This window comes from Rhamphochromis sp. 'chilingali' (genome assembly GCF_963969265.1).
Source record: "Rhamphochromis sp. 'chilingali' genome assembly, chromosome: 12".
In the NCBI taxonomy this organism is placed as follows: Eukaryota; Metazoa; Chordata; class Actinopteri; order Cichliformes; family Cichlidae; genus Rhamphochromis; species Rhamphochromis sp. 'chilingali'.
Window position 1 is genome coordinate 2,997,818 of NC_137939.1, and position 18,556 is coordinate 3,016,373.

General features: G+C 41.6%; 1 protein-coding gene across 2 annotated transcripts; it reads left to right on the plus strand.

Annotated features, from left to right (window-relative positions):
* The first annotated feature begins 667 nt into the window (after positions 1 to 667).
* Positions 668 to 18,528, plus strand: LOC308406817 (dihydropyridine-sensitive L-type skeletal muscle calcium channel subunit alpha-1-like). Of its 2 annotated transcripts, XM_080898048.1 has the most exons (45): positions 669 to 1,086; positions 2,420 to 2,525; positions 4,431 to 4,570; positions 4,696 to 4,829; positions 4,998 to 5,150; positions 5,228 to 5,433; positions 5,521 to 5,624; positions 5,710 to 5,855; positions 5,940 to 6,021; positions 6,096 to 6,256; positions 6,350 to 6,575; positions 6,670 to 6,877; positions 7,248 to 7,368; positions 7,483 to 7,597; positions 7,684 to 7,771; positions 7,896 to 7,965; positions 8,266 to 8,398; positions 8,504 to 8,633; positions 8,721 to 8,780; positions 8,986 to 9,092; positions 9,218 to 9,305; positions 10,114 to 10,221; positions 10,333 to 10,385; positions 10,465 to 10,611; positions 10,790 to 10,991; positions 11,111 to 11,269; positions 12,277 to 12,387; positions 12,474 to 12,557; positions 13,134 to 13,178; positions 13,662 to 13,688; positions 13,782 to 13,907; positions 14,009 to 14,074; positions 14,179 to 14,270; positions 14,351 to 14,510; positions 14,605 to 14,732; positions 14,832 to 14,928; positions 15,010 to 15,112; positions 15,209 to 15,310; positions 15,406 to 15,539; positions 15,676 to 15,801; positions 16,048 to 16,259; positions 16,339 to 16,403; positions 16,624 to 16,670; positions 16,749 to 16,823; positions 17,046 to 18,527. In XM_080898048.1, exons 1-45 carry the CDS (start codon positions 902 to 904, stop codon positions 17,355 to 17,357), a joined length of 5,544 nt encoding a protein of 1,847 aa, XP_080754174.1. In that variant the 5' UTR covers positions 669 to 901; the 3' UTR covers positions 17,358 to 18,527. The 2 variants fall into 2 exon arrangements, with proteins under 2 accessions (XP_080754173.1, XP_080754174.1); XM_080898047.1 differs by having other exon boundaries at positions 668 to 1,086; positions 15,010 to 15,310; positions 17,046 to 18,528.
* Positions 18,529 to 18,556: the final 28 nt, after the last annotated feature.

Consider the following 18,556-nt stretch of genomic DNA (forward strand, 5'->3'; position numbering starts at 1 on the left):
GTGGTGCTTGAAGATTGCTCACATGTTGAGTGGTTTTCAGCTGCTGGGAAAACAGTCACCTGTGGCATGTTTAAGACATTTTGCCAGTTTGAAAAGGTGTTTTGAAATGTGTAACTACAAACGTCCTGGTTTGGGAATTACACGTTTTGAAACAGCACTGCTTCTACCGACTGTTTTAAGGGTTGGTGATTGGTGGGCTGGTTGACTTTCATTTAAATTGTTTGGTTATGAACATTAACACTAAATAATTTGGTCACAGTGAATGTTACCGAGTATTGTGAGGCGCTTACAGCGGTTAGGGTGGGCTTACGGATACCTATTGTTCATTATTCCTTTAAATACCAGCCTTCAGTTATTATTTAGAAATGCCAAAAAGCTGCATTATAGTGGTTTTTTCTTTTAATAACTACAAGTCTGTGTACTACTTATGAATCCTAAATACGAGGTTGACATTAAAGTAAAACACACACACACATATATACACATACACAAACAAAATCACACAAAGACACACAGTCGTCGTCGTCCCCCCCCCCCCCCCCCCCCCCCCCCACTCTACCCTTATAATCATCCCCAAGCATGGCCTGCTGGTGGTTCATAATCTAAATTTAAACTATACCAAGGCCAACTGCTCCTCCAGTCACTCTGGGCTCCTGCTGTTTTTCCTGGACGCGGTGGGCTTATTTTGTCAGAGGCCCTCAGCCAGGCAGAGAGGCCTGTGGCTCTGCCCGGGTGAGATCGACAAAGGAGCGAGGAGGAGGAGAAGAAAGAGGGTGCCAGGGGGAGCCTGAGGAGGATCTGCTTTCACAAAGGGGAGACATACTGGACCTGAGTTTGGGATTTTACAATAAACGTTAACTTTCACAGGAATTTGGAGCCTGTCTAAGGTGAAGGCATCAAGATGGCGTCCAACACAGAAGCGGCCAAGCCGGTCATCATGAATGAAGAGGAGCTGAAGAGGAAGCAGAGGGAGAAGCTTAAGAAACTACAGGCCACTGGAGGAAACCCTCGACCCGCGAGATCTCTCTTCCTGCTCAACCTCAAAAATCCCTTCCGCAAGGCCTGCATCAACATAGTGGAGTGGAAGTATCCTTTAGATCTTTCAGTCATTACACACACGCCTCAGACAACTGTGTGTATTTTAGCAGAGATTTCAGTTTAAATATTTCTTTGAAATTCAAGGATATCAAGGCATTAATACAGTCAGCGCAGCATGGAGCGCCGTTTTAAAAATACTGACAGCAGGGCAGGGAATTAATAGCCTTGTTCACCTGTGGTCAGCATGCTCAAGCCAGGTCTCTTTCAAATGTGTGATGAGATGATCCCTGAAGTGTTAAGACTTTTGTAATGTTTCTGATCTGTATCAAAGTCAAGTTTGCAGCCTGTGGAGTTTCACCTGCTGTTAATCTGTGATCAGCTGACAAAAGCAAGGTAGTCTCATTCAACTCGCTCCTTTTTTTTTTAAATGTCCAAGTAGTCATTTCAGCGTCCAAGTAGGAGAAGATGAAAGAGCACAAAGCAGGCTTTTGATAGAATGTGGCCCCTCTAGGGAATTTTCTGCTTTTAGCCTCATGTCCATTCCTGGATCCAGACTGGAATGAGTTGATCATACCAATCCAGTGATAGGAACCTCTTGTTCACAGCGTTTAAACGCAGATACACAGACTTTGAGTTTAACAGTGACCTCATTTTAAAACGTGATGATGTGTAAAGATCTGTTCTATTTGACATTTCATTCTGGTATGTTGGACCACGTCATGAGTCATTCCTCCGGCACAGTTTAATCACATTGGTATGTGGTTTGGTAACACAGGGCTTAGGTGCTGTATACAGAGCCAAATTATGGAAAATTACTAAAAGTCTGAAGGCCAAAAACAAAACTGTCCTCATACATGGATCACAAAATTTAAAGAGCCGCTTATTTCTTTATTTCTTTCCTGGTTAACAGTCTGTGTTCAAATGGTTTGGTCATATTCTTGGGCTCTGCAGCTGTCCTGTGGCATCACACTGAGACATGGTGCTGACCTGGCAGGGGAATTCTCACACAGAGCCCCCTAAGGGTGAGAATGAAGCAGCACAGCAGGCAAGATTGCATTAAAGTGGAACACTTTTCTGGCTACCCGGGGGGGGCTGTTTCAGGGATGATGTTTCAGGCAGCATTTAAAGGCACTAGTCAGTGCCTGCAGAGCTGATGCAGAGCTGGATCCCTTACACTGAATCACAAACGTAAAATAACTTAGTCAGATAAATAAACTGACCTTTTTATTCTTGTGAAAGTTTAAGTCACCCTCCCACTCTCACCCACTAACATCGTAAGATACTAAACATAAGACAATAGACCTTTGTGGATATTTGGGGGGGCAAAATGGGATTTTTGTTGCTGTTTGTTGTTGTCATGATCCTGAGCATCCCCTTCCAGAACCTTTGAGATCATCATCTTATTGACCATTTTTGCAAACTGCATCGCGTTGGCTGTGTTCCTACCCATGCCTGAAGAAGACACCAACAACACCAACTTAAATTTGGTAAATAAACATTGAGCCTTTTTTTGTTGCATGTCACATGACTGTATGAGAAGTCACTGCGGTGAATGATGACTATATCGGTATTTCATTTTCAGAATATTCATAATACATAAAAGAATTGAAACACTAAATTAATCTCATGTTTTTGGGTTCATGAAGGCTCAGTTTTACCATCACTAGTAGATGACTGTGCAGCTCTGATCAGCAAGTGAGTGTAGTAATATTAATTTACTACAGCTTTGAATCAGTGACAAGCTGTGGGATGCCAGACGCCATTTGAATGTGTCCAGAAACAACTCGGTTCTTTATTTGGAGCGCCATCTGTGTCTGCATCTGAGTCATCGAGTGTCTCGTTCTGAAGTGTAAAAAAGCTGGTGGCACGATGCTGATGTGTGTACAGAAAAATATTATTTTTCCGCTTCATAGGTGTGTGTTTTAAAGCTGTGAAACTGTTGGTAGTGTATTACAGGTCACAGACTTTACAACCCAAAGACAAACAAGGTGCGCATGTGAGCAAAAGATATATCTGATCTTGCACCGTGCATACATGTGGCCAGTGCTTATTGGATGTGTCCTATTGACACCAATGTTATGATAAATAGATCACTTTTTCTTAGAGGTTTGGCATTTAGCACAAATGTCAGCCATCACCAGCCATCGGTTACTTTCCTACATTAAGTCAATAATACTCCACACATATCTCTGGGTTAAAGTTCATGTCAGTCTTTGTGATTTATAGCCATTTTACTTTTATTAGGAACCCAAATCTCACCTGATCTCTTCATTGGCCCTCTTCCTAAATCCTCCTTAGTTCTTACGGTGCCATTCCTCAGAGGTGAAAATGTAAGAAGAGATGGACCAACCCCCTCTTTTACTGTTAGAAGTAGGTCAGCCTACATGCCGCCACTCCACTGATGCAGGTGATACAGGAGAATCCGCCAATGTTGCCTCGTGTAACCACAGCCACGTATTCCAATAATATGATAGCTTGTAATGTTGATGCGCAGTAGCCTAGCAGGGCAGCTTTCCTTGGTGAATTCGTTTTACTTGGGGTAACACTGAGTAAAAGTCTATAAATGTGTGTACACTTGTTAATGGATGCAGGGTCGGTGATTAGGTATGTGGGGACCAGTGTTTGCTGGTTCAGCTAGAGATTATTGAGCTGATTTAGGGAAATAAACTGCACATACCTCAAATGAATTCTCTATTTCTGATTGTTAGCACTGGAAGTAGGACTGGGTTCCTACTGGATTCTTGAAACTTTATCATACTGCTGTCATATTAAGAGCCTTTTGTTCTACAACATTTATATTCAGATCCATATATAACCACGTCTAGTCTGAGGAAAAATCCCTGTTCTGTGTTCCTGCCCTGTGTCAACACTGATAATAAAAGCACAGAGATGGGGACAATTTGCAGATGATGCTTTCATTCAGCCACTCACATTTTATCTGTCTCCTGCAAACAGTCTGCTTCATCTTCGTCTCACTTGCTACATGGTGTCAAAATGTTTCATCATTCACTCTGCGGGCACTGAGCCGTCCCTCTGTTCAACCTTCTGGAGGTTATGTTTAATCTGCATCAGAATGAACAAACTGGAAACAAAAGATAATGAGCTGCGACAATGCCAGCAACAGTTTTGCTGATCTTTTTTATGCTGTTCTTCCTAGCATATGTTTCACAAGTCTGCCCAAGAAGAGAAAGAATTAAGCCTTTGCTGACCTCCAGTGGCTTTACTCATCTTTCTGTACTTGTGTGCTGCTCAGACAGCATCAAAACCAAGCTCTTCCTTCACATGTCATGTTGCTCTTTAAAATATTTAATCAATCATTTAATGCTTTATTAGAGAATATTATGTGAGAGTGAAAGGTTTTTTTTGTTCTCATTTTGTTCCCGTTGCTGCAGGAAAGTCTGGAGTATATCTTCCTGGTCATCTTCACGTTGGAGTGCTTCTTGAAGATAGTAGCGTATGGGTTTGTGTTCCATGAAGGGGCCTATTTACGAAACTGCTGGAACATATTGGACTTTGTCATCGTCTTCATGGGGTAAGAGGATGTCTTAGCTGCAGGTAGACAGCTTATTTGTTAAGAATGTAATATATATTAAAATGTGATATACATAAACAATGTACCGGCTATGGCACTTACGGCTGTCTCATCTTTTCCTGCAGTCTCTTTACCTTATTTATGGATACCGTAAACATGGTGTCAGGTGTGCCAAAGGAGAAGGGTGGGGGCTTTGATATGAAAGCACTGAGAGCTTTCAGAGTACTGCGGCCTCTACGCCTCGTTTCTGGAGTCCCCAGTAAGAACCAATCCACACCTGCTACAGAGAGATGCTGATTCTAGATTATACACATTAAATTCATCTGATACACTGAACATTAGAGTGTATGGGCATGTATTATGAGTCTGTAACAGTACCAAGTTCTTATGGTTCTGTAACAAACTGGGTTTATTTGTTCACTTGCAGGCCTACAGGTGGTGATGAACTCCATCCTTAAAGCGATGCTGCCTCTTCTACACATTGCTCTGCTCGTCTTCTTACTGGTCACTATCTATGCCATCATGGGGCTGGAGCTCTTTAAGTGCAAAATGCATAAGACCTGCTATTACAAAGGCACAAGTATGTTTAAAAGAACACTGAGTGAGACTTACTTGCACCTGGGTCTTTACATTAAGCTGTTAAAACTTGCCCCACAGATATCTACGCCACAGCAGAGGGTGAACTGCCTGCCCCCTGTGCTCAGGCTGGTAATGGACGCCGCTGCATCATCAATGGCACGGAATGTCGGCCCGACTGGGAAGGTCCCAACAACGGGATCACCCACTTTGATAACATTGGCTTTGCCATGCTGACAGTATACCAGTGTATCACCATGGAAAGCTGGACCAAAGTGCTCTACTGGGTCAGTGGCTGAATATTGTCTCAAATTCAGTGTGCAGTTTGCAGCCAAATAAAATTCACTGATTTTGACTGACACCCTGGGTTTTAGGTGAATGATGCCATAGGGAATGAATGGCCCTGGCTCTATTTTGTTCCTCTAATTCTGCTGGGCTCATTTTTCGTGCTCAATCTGGTTCTGGGTGTGCTCAGTGGGTAAGATTACCCTCCTTCCATAAATCTAACATTTTCACGTAAACAGAGAAATAATAGAATAACGTGTGTTTGCTGTTCCACACAGAGAGTTTACCAAAGAGCGAGAAAAGGCCAGGTCACGTGGAGAGTTCCAGAAGTTACGAGAGCGTCAGCAACTGGATGAAGACCTCCACGGCTACATGGAGTGGATCACTCACGCTGAAGTCCTGGATGCTGATAGAGAAGGAAAAGGTGCGCTCTAGAAAAGAAAAAAAAAACCTCTGAACATTTGTCAACAAAGAAAATCTCGGATTATAGCTGCTTTTTTCTTATCAGGACTCCTGCCTTTGACCAGTGGAGATTCAGACACAGACAGTCTGTATGACCTGGAGGGCAAGAGTCGAATAATCTATTACTAGTGAGTTTCCCACTGTGAAAATTTCTGCTGGCATTCAATATGAAACAGTAAGTTAGAGTTGTTTTTGTGCTTAGCCGCCTGGCTCGGCGTTGGAACCGTTTCTTCAGGATGAAGTGCCTGGTGTACGTGAAAACCAGGGCGTTTTATTGGGTGGTGATGTTCCTGGTCTTCCTCAACACTCTGACCATAGCCACAGAGTACCACCACCAGCCTGAAAGCCTGACTTCCTTTCAAGGTTGATCATTTACATATATATTTTAATAAACAATAGTTTTGCGTATATTCCAGTTACTTATTCATTTGTCCATCTCTTCCATCATCTCAACAGATGTGGCTAGCCGGGTGCTGCTGGTGCTGTTTGTCATTGAGATGTTTGTGAAGATGTATGCTCTGGGACCCAGGGCATATTTCATGTCTCTATTTAACCGTTTTGACTTCTTTGTGGTACTATGTGGTATCCTGGAGATGATCATGCTGTCTGCAGGTGCTGTGGCTCCCCTGGGTTTCTCTGTACTCAGGTGTATCCGCCTGCTGAGGATCCTCAAAGTCACAAAGTAAGCCGAGATCGCGTAAAATATCCCCGTAGTATCAGTATAAGCTATTATAGCGTAACCCGTTGCCATTTACCACCTCTCGTTTGTGTTTCAGGTACTGGAAGTCACTCAGTAATCTTGTGGCCTCTCTCCTTAACTCCATTCGCTCCATTGCCTCGCTCCTTCTTCTTCTTTTCCTCTTCATTGTCATTTTCTCACTCCTGGGCATGCAGGTTTTTGGAGGGAAGTTTAACTTCTCTGACCACAGAGCCAGGCGCAGCAACTTTGACAACTTCCCTCAGGCCTTGATCAGTGTGTTTCAGGTGAGACCAGGCACTCGTTTCGTAGGCTCTTCTTTAAACTTTTAAATACGAGAAGCACTCAGAAAGCTCAAACCTCAGAGGCAGTACAATTTCAAGGATAATTTTAAAGATCAAAGGCATTTTATGATAGTTTGACTTTATCTGACATTGAAGAAGAGGTCAAAGATCCAAAGTAATGTGATATTTGGAATCACCACATATCATTCCCTATATGCCTCGGATGTAATGACTGATTTGAGTTGTTAAAACAGATTTTTGCATTCAGTAGTTTAAATGAAGCTCATTTCACATTTGATTTCCAGTCCTATCCATTCATGCATAACAATAAGTCATCATTTTTCTGCTTTTTAAACTCTTAACCGTTTCTCAGATCCTCACAGGAGAGGACTGGACATCCATCATGTACAATGGAATCATGGCCTATGGAGGGCCTGTCATTCCTGGCATCCTGGTCTCCATCTACTTCATTGTTCTCTTTGTCTGTGGAAACTGTATCCTTCTCATACGCTCACACTATTATTTTGTTTTTTGCTTTTTTTAAACTATGCATGGAGATAATGTTAACATTCATGGTTCATTTCTTTTCCTGAGCTCTTTGCAAACAGATATCCTCCTCAACGTCTTCCTCGCTATCGCCGTCGACAACCTCGCAGAGGCTGAGAGTTTGACTTCAGCTCAGAAAGAAAAGGCAGAGGAGAAGTTGAGGAAGAAGCTACTAAGGTGAAAGGGGAAAAAAAGCAAAACCAAAGGTTTAAGCCAGCTGAGATAATCTGCTCGATCTAATTATTTTCCTTCTTGCCGTACAGGGCGAAAATGCCTGAGAAGACTGATGAGGAGAGAGAGAAGATAACTAAGCAGAGGGCCAAGATAGAAGGCATGCCCACCACAGCCAAGGTTACTGTTGTTTCTGGCTTCATGTCACTTCGTTACTCTTGAAATGTATGTAATTTGGCAGCATGAGTATCTAGAAGAAATTAACATCCTTGTTTTTCTTTTCTTTCTTTCTTTTTTTTTTTAGCTCAAAATTGATGAATTTGAGTCTAATGTCAATGAAGTGAAAGATCCATTTCCACCTGCTGATTTCCCAGGTAATACAAGAAAATAATTTGAACCTTTCTCAGCGGTGTAATTGTAGCAGAAGGAGGTCACTAACTGCAAGAATTTGTAATCCTTGCACCAGCTGTTTATCAAGGCTGCTGTCTTGGCTGTGTTACAGTATAAGTATAGTAACCTGTCATCACAGTTAGACTCAGCTAATTCCCCGTGTTGTGTTTATAGCACACTCCCCTGGTGACTACCATATGAAGCCTACAGCATCATTACGGGTCTTTGCTTCAGGCTTTCATTTGAATACCTCCAGTAATCTGAGCCTTTTCTATCTATTGTAGGTGATGATGAGGAGGAAGAGCCTGAAATCCCTATCAGCCCCCGGCCCCGACCAATGGCGGATCTGCAGCTGAAGGAAGAAGCAGTTCCGTTACCTGAAGCTAGCTCCTTTTTCATTTTTGGCCCTCAGAACAAGTAGGAAACAGACCATCATCCAGCTCAACACCAACCTGAAAACGATATCATATCATAATAAATGCTGCAAACATTTACCTGTGCCTGTGTGTTTTTACAATCTAGGTTCCGTAAATTATGCTACAAGATCATCAATGCTTCGTCCTTCACCAACTTAATCCTCCTCTTCATCCTGCTCTCCTCCATCTCATTAGCAGCTGAGGACCCCATTGATCCCAAGTCCCCCAGAAACCAGGTAAAAGCCAGGTGTAGGTGATCCAACTGAACAATTTCTGTTGGATGAAGGCAAAATGTGACTGTTTTTTCTGTGTGCTTCTTTCAGATCTTGGCCTATGCTGATATTGTCTTCACATCTGTGTTCACCATTGAGATTGTACTGAAGGTAGATTTAACAGTGTAACAGTAGTAAAGAGCATTACTGATGGATCCAGCTCTAATGTCATGCTATATTACATTATTGATTAACCAGCTAGTTTGTTATAATTTGTCTGAGACTGAAGTTTAGAGGAGTTTTCTTGTTGTACTGAAGGTCAACCACTTAAAAAAAGAGTCTCTATTCAACTGTTCTCTGTTTATTTCACTGACAGATGACGGTGTATGGAGCGTTCATGCACAAAGGCTCGTTCTGTCGTAACTCTTTCAATATTCTGGATCTGATTGTGGTCGGAGTGTCTCTTCTGTCTATGGGAATGGAGTGAGTTTTCATGATGCTCAAGTTAAATGAAAAGATCACCATTGTTATTTTATGCTTAAATCATACTAGTTTCTTAGATATGAATTTAAAGGCTGCTTTCTGCCATGTGTTCTTGTTGTGCGCAGATCCAGTGCCATCTCCGTCGTGAAGATTCTCAGGGTGTTGAGGGTGCTGAGGCCTCTCAGAGCTATCAACAGAGCCAAAGGATTAAAGGTAAAACACACGCACAGTTTGCTTGAGAGCTGTGAGCCTGAGTGAGAGTCCTCAGAGAGACTCTTAAGGAAAAGTCAAATAAGTGGAAAGTTGCCTGATACCCATAAAAACTGCCGTATTAAGTTTAGCAACTACAATTGTAAAAAGGTCAGGGGTTGGCAGCATTTTTTTAAGTGAGCCACATTGACTTATCCTTCTGAGACTCTCAGTACTCAAATGAGGACAATACATTTAGATTTTTCATACTTCATTAACTAATCATAAGTAGCAGGGGAAAATAAAAATGCATCCCAAACAAGAGCTAGATAAGTTAAGCAGAACACCCAAATCCACCCAAATGCTATACCTTTCCAACTAAATTCACCTCACCAATGGTTTAAATGCAACGCTGCATTGGTATCTGAAAAAACAGTGCAAAATTGAGTGCATTGAAATTGAGTTAAGACCCACTCCATTCAGTCCCCTTCATTTCATTGTATAAGGCCACCTCCCATTGGGTTTGGGGAGATAATTTTCCTTTTCTTTGTAGGTCATATTAAGACAGTTTGCTGGCTTTGGGGTCATATTTTCCCCAGGTGTGAGTTAGGTAGTTTCGTCTAGTGGTCCAACCTTCACCTGCAAAGTAACTAGTAATTTTCTCCAAAGGGAATCAATAAATGTAAGAGAATATAAGGGTAAAGTAAGAGAAAATGACCGGATATTTTCAGATAGATATGGATTTTAAGTGATCAATTAACATCATGTCTTTCACTTGTATGTCTAGAGTTCTCCTCAGTGTTTATTGGATTTTGTTTGTCTTATATGACAGCACGTGGTCCAGTGTGTATTTGTGGCCATCAAAACAATTGGTAACATCGTCCTGGTCACCCTGCTGCTGAATTTCATGTTTGCCTGCATAGGAGTCCAACTCTTTAAGGTAATTTTTAAATTCTGAACTAAAGCTGGGTGGCCTAAGATACCATAGAGGTGATAAGTCAAAACTGCTCTTTGGTAAATATAACTGCTGAATTGTGTCACTTCCTTTCAGGGTAAATTCTACAGCTGCACAGATGTGTCCAAAGTGACTGAGGAGGAATGCCAGTAAGGAAACTAACATCTTATCGCAGATTTCATTCCACCATCATCTATTTGAACTAATGTTCCTTGTGTCTGCTCTCAGAGGTTTCTACTTGAAGCATATGGAGAATTCCCTGCAAGACACAGTAGTGGCTAAGAGAGAATGGCTTAACAATGACTTTAACTTTGACAACGTGCTCAATGGAATTCTGGCTCTGTTCACCGTTTCCACATTCGAGGGCTGGCCAAAGTAAGCACACAATCTGTTCTGGTTTGATCAGCTGCATTTGTGATAAGCTTGACTGAGTGAGGAGTTAGGTGGAAAGTGACAAACGAGTATTTCCATTGACTGGAAATACTGTAAGTCATTGATTTGACCATATCTCAGTTCACTGATTTATTCATTTTTCATCTGCATTTGTTTGCAGACTCTTATACAAAGCCATAGATTCAGCTGAAGAAGACATGGGTCCAGTCTTCAACAACCGTGTCAACGTGTCCATCTTCTTCATTATCTACATCATCATCATAGCCTTCTTCATGATGAACATCTTTGTGGGCTTTGTCATAGTCACCTTCCAGCAGCAGGGTGAGCAGGAGTATAAGAACTGTGAGCTGGACAAGAACCAGGTACACTGAGATGAGGCCAAGGACAGTACTACTGGTAGTCTAATTATTCAAAATAAAAACATGTTGCAACTCTTTTTTTTTCCTTTAATGTGTCTGTTGTCTGTTCGTTGTCTCTTCAGCGCCAGTGCGTGCAGTACGCTCTGAAGGCTCGTCCTCTGAAGTGCTACATACCCAAAAACCCGTACCAGTACAGGGTCTGGTACATTGTCACCTCCTGCTACTTTGAGTACCTCATGTTCTTTCTGATTATGCTGAACACTTTGTGTCTTGGGATGCAGGTATGTACATTTTGTTGCCTAATATATATTAATGGTCCTCATAGAAAATACTAAATGTCATTACTGAGTATCTTCAGTCTGGGACCGAGATGAATCTGAGAGATCCTGATTTATATGCTTTAGCAGAACATCTCTGGCTCCTTGCAGGAGCTGATGACACTGACAGACATTTTTCTGAGCAGATGTAGGGGGGGGGCTGTTTGTGCTTCTGTCACCCTTCATTATGTCACATGTTTTATGCTCTAAATAACTATAGGCCTAACAAAGAGGCTTCTGCACCTAATGATACCCACAGACTCTGAATAAGCTAAAAGTCCCAAACATAAAATTAACATTGAGGTCATGTCATCATGCATGAATCTTTACTGATTATTCATAGATAATTGCACCAACAACATGTACACTGCAGTGCACAGCTTGTGCACAGACACCTCTGCAGGATACCCACCTCAGTTTCCTTTTAGGTTAAACATAGTTACTTTGATAGCGTGCATTAGAGAAAAAATTATTTTCCCCTGGCAAACACAGGAGCTCGTCAGTGGCTGTGTCCATTATTTATGATGGAGTCTGTTGTTAATTACGGCCCTCGGAAATTCAATATGAACTGAGAGGTTCCAGACTATTTTTAATAGTTTGTCTGGTGACCAAGTAACAGTATTTTGTGTACTCTTCCCAAACCATGAGGGTTGTTTACGTGAGCATTCCCTATAATTCTTTGACAATTCATCCCACCATGATGTGCATGTGAGGTGCTTGTTAATTTTTTTTTTTTTTTTTTAAAAGGTTTGTAAAGCAGCAGAGAATGGGATGTGTAGCAGACCTAATTATAAAAATGTCAGTGTGGGCCTGATTTATGTGTTGTAAATGTAATCTTATTTGAGTAGTTTAAGCATCAGTCCTATTACTAAATAGTTGACTGTTTAGTAATCGGACTGATGAACGTGGATTTGTATTTGGTTAGTGCTAAAATATTTAAATATATTTGTTTTGTTCCCTCTTTAAAACAGCACTGTAATCAGTCGGACCACGTCACAAAGCTGTCAGACATTCTCAACTTAATCTTCACGGTGCTCTTCACTGTGGAGATGATTCTTAAGCTCATGGCTTTCAAAGCACGGGTAAACGCTCTAACGATTATTGTCTGGATTCTTATCCACCCACTCCCACTGCCTAATGTGTCAGTATGCTTCACCTGTCTGTGCAGGGTTACTTTGGAGACCCGTGGAATGTGTTTGACTTCATTATTGTTATTGGTAGCGTTGTTGACGTCATCCTGAGTGAAGTTGATGTGAGTACATATAAGATTTACGTACATGCATATTTTATATCATTATTAAAGAACACCATTATGAAGTGAAACTGCTTTGTTTGCTATATTAAGACATTTTTAGTGCGATATGATTTAGAATGACCACATGTATTTATTTAGTAATCTTACCCAGAAGCATATAATTGTGGCCCAACAGCTGATTGGCACCAGGAGAACTAGTTCACAGGACATGGTCAGTACTGTTGTCGTCCTTTCCCACCTTATCCCATCCATCTCCCCGTCCTCGGTGCCTTGTGCAGCCTGGGATGCATTTCCATCACAAAAACCACCATGTGACATCTTGTGCGAGCACTTAAAAAGAGCACAATATCAAATAAGAATTCAGTTTTATTTTAGGTGGTAATGCTACTCGTGCTGCTTAGTGTTTCCTCTTGGTGATCACAGTTTTTATTTTTCAGTCATGGTTGCACTGCAATGCCAGACTTTTTCCATCCACGAGCACAAGCTTGCAGCAGTTTCACTTTTGTTGAATCAAAGCCCATCAATCCCTCTGCCACCCATGCACCTCACTACTCATCTGTCTATCCTCTACAGAGTGCCCTGGCCGATAGTGGAGGACTGTACTGTCTCCATGGCTGTGTAAATATCTGATCTCCACTGCTGCATGTGCTCTGCTGTGTGAGCACGCCACTAAAGTATCGCACTAATGTAACAGACCGTGTGTTGCTTAACCTTCTGGTTAAACCTTTCTGTTTACACTGTCTGCATCATCTTACATAGCGAATATAAAACAATATTAGGCAATATTATGTTGCAGTATGGCTCGTACTGTTTTTTATAAACACGGCTATGTCTCAAGACTATGTACTATATTGGTAGGAAGTATTAATCATTGCTTGACTGCAAAAACAAAGTTAATATGTCCAAAATAAAGCGTGTGTAGCTTGTCTATTTTGCATGAGTTACAAGCGGCTTTGATCTGAAAGATTTGTAACTCATCAAAAGTGGAAAATGACTCTAATATTAACCCTATTTTGAAGTCATATTTGAATAATATTTAACATTATATTAAATGCAACACATACCGCTGCAACCTCTCACTTCTTCCTCTGCTTTGTTCAGGAGACGAATCCAATGCAAGTAATTGCGGTAAGCCTGAACTCTTCAGACATTTAAAACCAGTCATGTTTTTGTTTTTTACTTGAGGTTTCATTTCATGAAATTCCTTCTTTGTGTCCAAAGGCCTCTGAAAATGCTTCTGTTTCCATCACTTTCTTCCGACTCTTCCGTGTTATGCGTCTGGTCAAACTGCTGAACCGTTCGGAGGGCATCCGTAACCTGCTGTGGACCTTCATCAAATCTTTCCAGGTCATCATTGAAATCGTTGTCGTCGTGACTTTTTTATTTCAAATTTCCATTGCGCTTCCCAGTGATGACTTTTTAATAATGTCATTGTTTTCTGCCTACAGGCTCTGCCTCATGTAGCTCTGCTCATCGTGATGCTCTTCTTTATCTACTCTGTCGTTGGGATGCAGGTACAGAATTCAAACTGCAAAAAAAATGTCACTGGTTACACTTTGCTATTTTTTGTTATTGATGATTGACGCTGAATTTTAAATGGCATTGTTTCAACCTTTAGATCTTTGGAAAGATAGCATTAGTGGATGGTACTCAAGTCAACCGCAACAACAACTTCCAGACATTCCCTCAGGCTGTTCTGATGTTATTCCGGTGAGACCAGGTTCTGGACTTCAATTGTGTTTTGAACACAAAACATCATTTCATTGTTTGGTTTATGTTTACATATCCAGATGTGCTACTGGAGAGGGTTGGCAAGAGGTCATGATGGCGTCAATGTATGGAAAAAAGTGTGACCCCAAGTCTGACTTCCTGCCAGGAGAAGAGTACACCTGTGGGTCCAATTTTGCTGTCTTTTACTTCCTCAGCTTCTACTGTCTCTGTGCCTTCTTGGTGAGAATTCAACATTTTTCTTTATCTATTATATATATTCATATTATAGGGATGATATATGAAACAAACAATATTTATTTATTGCCTATTCTAGATCCTCAACTTGTTCGTAGCTGTAATTATGGACAATTTTGACTATCTGACCCGTGATTGGTCTCTGCTTGGTCCACACCATCTGGATGAGTTTAAGAAGATCTGGGCTGAATATGATCCCGAAGCTACGTGAGTGTGAAATCTCATTTCTTAACTCATTTCTTTTCAAATAAGCCTTGGGATGCTGTTTAATTGGGTATTACTCGCGATGTTCCTCTGATCTAACAGGGGGAGAATCAAACATCTGGATGTGGTGACGCTGCTGCGAAGTATTCAGCCTCCTCTGGGCTTTGGCAAATTCTGTCCTCACCGGGCTGCATGCAAGGTACAGAAAGGCCTAAAGTAGCACTGTGTGGGGCTTGCAAGTATGCAGGAGCCCATATTAAAGTTTTCCTGCTTTTTGTAGCGCTTGGTCGGTATGAACATGCCTCTCAACAGTGATGGCACGGTCACCTTTAATGCCACGCTTTTCGCTCTGGTCAGGACTGCACTCAAAATTAAAACAGAAGGTACGGTATACATGTTTTATGCAACATACATGTTTCCTTCAGCCTCATCTGCTACTACTGTAACAACGCTCCATTATCTTGAATCGTTCCTAACAGGTAACTTTGAGCAGGCCAATGAGGAGCTGAGAGCCATTATAAAGCAGATCTGGAAGCGCACCAGCATGAAACTGTTAGACCAGGTCATTCCTCCTATTGGAGGTGAGGCAGTAGTATATGTCATGTTTCACATTTACAAAATAATCCAGCGTCTCTGAACACAGAGCGCACTGTGATTATGTTATGTCTGGTTATAGATGATGAGGTGACTGTGGGGAAATTCTACGCGACCTTCCTTTTGCAAGACCATTTGCGCAAGTTCATCAAGCGTCAAGAGGAGTATTACGGCTACCGTCCAACTAAGAAGAGTGCCTCAGGTCCAGAGATCCAGGTGAGCTGGGGTTTTCCTTTTCCGCTTACAGTGCAAGTAAATGTACTCTATACTGTAAATCAGCAGTACTCAGCTTTATCTCTCGGTGATATGTTCCTCTGTCCTTCATTTATCCACATTCTCCATGTTTTTCTAGGCGGGGTTGAGGAGTATAGAGGAAGAAGCAGCTCCAGAAATGCACAGAGCCATTTCAGGAGACCTGCAGAATGAAGAAGAGATGGAAAGAGCCATGGAGGAGGCAGGAGAAGAGGCCATTTATCAGGTGCAAAACAACGTCGGCAACGATACGGTGCATTCGTATTCCCATTCTGCAGCACCTTTGTTATGGCCTCCTTTATTTGTTTTATTAATAAAAAAATCTTTAGTGGATGGAGACTTTTTTTTGGCTTTTCATCCATTAGAAACCTTTCTGAAAAGCAGTCAGATGACATCAACATTTCGTTAAACCTGCCTTTACGTTGTTGCATACTATTTCATTATTAATATGTATCTTGCTTTGTATTTGCAGCGTTCACACCACCTGTTTGGTAACCAGGTAGAGTCGTTCTCCACTGAGCCGGCTAACACTCAGTCCCAACAGGTGACCAACATGCGGCCACTCAGTTTCTCTGAAAGCCAGCCCGAGTCCCCACCAAGCTCAGCCTCAGCCTTGGTGTCTGGTACAGAATTTTTCCCCACAGCTCCACCAAAGAGCAACACTAACAACAACGCCTTTGCAGAGTGAGTACCAAAGTGCTCTCCTGATCAGTATGATGGCGTACCAGTGCCGTTATGAGTGATCATTTTTGTTCCCTCTCAGATTTTCATTTGAAAGAGAAAGGACTCCGGATGAGTTTTACAATCCTTGTGAGGATGAGGAGGCAGGTATGGCACAAGCAAGAGATGATATGCTGCATATGTTAAATCGAAACCACAGAAGAAGTCCAATCAAAGATGAAGGTCTTTGATAAGACTTTTTAATGTGGCCATGGAAAATTCTGGACAGATAATAACTCCAAATTAATAAACTGAGACATGAGCCATAGGAATGCTTCGTAATTGCTTATTTATATATTCATTAATGTAATTATTTTACCTCTTTCAGCCAGCAGACATGCCTGGAACTTCACAGTGAGAACAGGCAGAACACAGGTAATATTTTATTGAAGGTTGACTCATCCAACAACAGATTATGCAGGCGATATATGAATACTTACCTTCTCTATGCAGTTCCCTTATGACCCTAACTATGGTGACAGTCAGAGTCAGAGTTCACACACTGCAGCCGACCACCTCGTCCAAGAGGTAGGTGTCAAAGTGGCTGATCAGGTCTTCTTTTCTACTCTAATTAAATGCCACGTCTAACATCTGCTGTCAGGTTTGTCAGAGATGGGTTACGTTAAAGCTAGTTCTGGACTGAATTAACCTGTACAATAACTGAAAGGATTTAACATAACACAATGGTTATTAATACACTAAAAATAATACTGTACGCGAGCACAAACCTGAATGTTGTTGTTTCTTTAGGCTCTAGAGAAGAGTGGACTGGTCTCCCTGGCCAGGGACCCGGGCTTCGTCTCATTAACAAAGAAAGAGATGGCTGAAGCCATGCACATCTCAGTATCTGACATGGAGGGTGTGGCTCAGGGCATCCTCAAAGAACGCTCCAGCAGCATGACCCCCGTTAAAAAGAGGCGTCCCATCCCTGTCCCTTCTCCTGCCCCAGCGGCGGCAACAGTGGTAACAGGCCGGCCAGATCCAGCTGTGAGGAGAAAGAAACGTCCGATTCCCACGGTTCCCTCCGCACAGGGACCGTCTGAAACCGACTCCGGAGTGTAGGGACTGTCACCTGGATTTTACATGGTTATCATGACAGTTTTGTATTTTTAGTGTGTGACTCCAACTCACATCACTTTACCAAGCTTGTTGCTTCTTTGAAAATCTGTAACAGTCAGGATGGCTCAATGCCTGCAGACAGTTGGAAGGTTTCATGTTTTGGTTGAAACATTAACTGAGAAGTAACAATATATCTACTAATGAAACATCTAATACTTCAGATTTGACGAATTAATAAAAACACTGTACTTGTCTCAGAGTAAATGGATTGATGCACTTCTTTCTTTGTAGTGTTTGTTGAGGTTATCCATTCCATAGCCTTTGGGACAGCCACGTCAGTGAGCCGCGTGTCTTACTAATGAGGAATGAGGAAAGTCGGAAAGTGACCTGTGGTGGAAATGTCACTCAGTGAATTCATACAGAAGGTAACTTTACTGCATCTTTACTGTGATGCAGTTCAAACAAGACAATGGCACAGGACTCCACTAGGGGGAACCAGTGGTTTCTTTGCATTCAGGCCCCAAAATATTGAAGCATCTTAAAGGGGCTCTGGTGCTAACAGTGCAAGATGAAGGTTGTGAAGCAGTGTCCTCTGATCTATTAGGATTTCACTGTGTTGTAATCTGTTAGTCTCGAACGAGATTTCTTTTGCTCACAAATGTTGTTATATGAACCATGAAAGGAAACTGAGGTCAATCTAATGGAATTATTAACTACTGATCAAGCTATAATAAGTATTTTATGAATTTCAAACACAAACTGAAGCAGTTGAGCGGTGCCTGCAGTTTTTACGTCACTCTAACGCTTCACACATAAATTTGTGATGAATAAGTGTTGGGAGAAATTTAGTAAAGATTTATCAGCATACCTGGGGTATGGTTGATTTAGCTTGATATGTCACTGAAACTTGTCCTTTTATTCATAACTGTGTGGATAGGATTGTTGCATTGTTTCATGTTTGTGCTTAACATCAGGTATCGACAGGACTGTTTTGTTTCATACATTATCCTCTGACCTGCTGTCATGCATACTTATTGTTTAAAATTATGGAGATACTAGTAGTTTGAGTTATCCTCCCATCATAATTCTAAAGTTCTAAATCTGTCCCACTAAGGGTTGGTTTTACTTTGGTATGTTCACCATTGGCAAAAAAAATAAATCATCCAAAAAATGTACTTTGAGGTTTTATTTAATGACTGATG